A 2,407-nucleotide genomic window follows, 5' to 3' on the forward strand; every position below is an offset into this window, starting at 1 on the left:
TATATATATATGGAAATATATATGTATGTATATATATACAATCTCATGAAATCAAGGACTCGTGGCGGTGTAAAGATACGACCTCAGTACGTGTCTTTACTATAGCAATAAGTGCGATTCAGCTAAAACCCTAAAACATAACGACGCTAAAGAATGGAACACACCTGCTATGTTGTGTATTACATAAATTTATGCGCACCGGCTCACATCAAACAAGACAAATTGATGCAGAGCGATGCACCCATGACCAATCCCAATGTATTACCAAACCATCATACACAGCGTAACCAGATTCGCACACTTGAACATAGCCGTACAAGCGCCTGACTCCCACACTTGGCATGGTGCGTAGTGATGTACATGTACTAGAGGGGATCCACGTTTCAGAGGACAAACATGCAACATATCATATTGTCACGCAAAATTAGAAGGTAGACATGATTGAAAAGAGGAAGCAATATGTTGCACGCACGCAAAACGTGAAGTGAACAAACGAAAAACTTCAACTACAATGGTCACGAGCTCGCTTACCGAAACACTTCGGCGTTCACGTTCGCATTCGTTATAGGCACTACCAGCTGCATCAAATCCGCTGCCAGCAGAAAGTTGTCGGGCTCCACAAACATATCCACCACAGTTAAAAGTAAAGCCAAATGGCCGCCTGAAAGCGACCAAAACGGGAAAGTATATAAATTTGAATATGGCTTGGTAGCTCGGGCTGTACAAATACATCCACCTCAGTTGAAAGCAAAGCCAATGGCTGCCTACTAGTGATCAACACGGGAACATAATTTATATTGGAATTAGTCATATATGTAGCCACCGGTTGAGAATCGGGTTTTCTAAAATTCTGAATGATTCCATGAAACGAACAATGGCGAAAGAGTATATATTTTGTTGTAGGAGGGTGAATACGGCAATCAGATGTGAGAAACAACCACGCACGTTAATATACCAGAAAACATGTAGGTTCATACTATCGTCTCAGCTACTGCGAATTAAAAACATAGGTTGACGTGATGAATGGCGGTAAACCCGCCGTGTGTAAATGATGATAGCACACAGGAGAAAGTGTGAGGTATGAATCGGGAAACTGGATGACAAACAAATATGCGACTGTGTGGAGTCTCAAATGGAAGGCTGACTGATTAAACATTTTGTAGGATCATGCAACTCTGGATATACATAAATAGGAAAAGAGACGCGAAATAAAAATCGCATCGTGATCTTCAGTGGAGTACTAACATGTACCAAAGCAGGATGTATCTTTTTGTCAGACACTTCGAGGCCGTTAATTGCTTGATCGCCTGTTCCACTTTCGGATATAGCTCGCGATATAAATTTTGGACAAAGTATGTACACCCTGTATTGATACACAGCACAAGTCGTGAGAATAAGTCGTGGGCAGACGTACGGGAATTCTCGTCCACTATGTCTTAAATTTTTCTTAGGATGTCTAGCGCTTTGCATCAGGCTGGATATTATATAATGTATATATATATAATATACATAGTTCGCTTAGTACAAGTATATCTTTATGCTTACCTTTCAGCACCTTCCAGGCAATCAATACATCCTCTTGTAATCCCTGCTCGATGTGCGTGAAGAGCTCGTACAACAGCTGGCGGTACGCGACAAGCAGCCCGTCTGACATTGTACCAACTGGCCCTATACTATCGCATCTGCATGTAAACAACTATACACGAATGTACAATCATGAAACCTTAACAATACGTGTTGAAATAGGGAAGAGAATGGTAGTGGCATGATATCTCGATAAAAAAATATGTTCAATGGCTTCTCATCAGAAAATCGGTGTACATGTAAATATACCGCGACTCCGCGAGCCGGCAAAATATATTTTATGGAAAGGTTCGGTACCTCTTAGCACACGACCGATGGCAAATTTGATGATGCCACGGAGAAATCTTCTGGCGGATTTTGAGAAAGCCTCTACGCAATATTTATCGCTACTGTATACACCCCATATTGTACATACCTGTGGCTCAATACGGGTACTATATGAGTCTTTGTTTAAGTTAAAGTATACGACAAACCTCATTTTACGTGTCAACTTGCCGCGGGTATACACAAATTACGACGCACGCGTGAAAGGAGTAGGCTCCAACGCCGCAGTGTATATATCAAATATCGGCTGCCTGTCCACTGTTGGAAGTAGATCACCATGGCTGACGAGCGCGCCCGTCAGGCTCAGTATGAGTACAAAGCGGTATGTTGGCAGAAATATACACCGACTGTAATATTTTTAATCGCAAGAGCATACGCACACGTACACACACAGACACACACACATACACACACACACACGTATATATATATATATGTAACAAATATATATATATATATATATATAATAATATATATATACATATATATATTATTTAAT

At 40.8% G+C, this 2,407-nt stretch overlaps 1 protein-coding gene across 1 annotated transcript; it reads right to left on the bottom strand.

Annotated features, from left to right (window-relative positions):
- Nucleotides 1–527: 527 nt before the first annotated feature.
- SARC_14374 (hypothetical protein) lies at nt 528–1,717 on the bottom strand (the record flags this gene model as incomplete). Its single annotated transcript, XM_014291493.1, has 2 exons — nt 1,546–1,717; nt 528–661 (listed from the first exon to the last, which is right to left on the bottom strand). The coding sequence occupies exons 1-2, from the start codon at nt 1,652–1,654 to the stop codon at nt 528–530; spliced, it is 243 nt and encodes an 80-aa protein (XP_014146968.1). The 5' UTR covers nt 1,655–1,717.
- Between the last annotated feature and the right edge of the window lie 690 nt (nt 1,718–2,407).

This window comes from Sphaeroforma arctica (genome assembly GCF_001186125.1).
Source record: "Sphaeroforma arctica JP610 unplaced genomic scaffold supercont1.4536, whole genome shotgun sequence".
Classification (NCBI taxonomy): Eukaryota; class Ichthyosporea; order Ichthyophonida; genus Sphaeroforma; species Sphaeroforma arctica.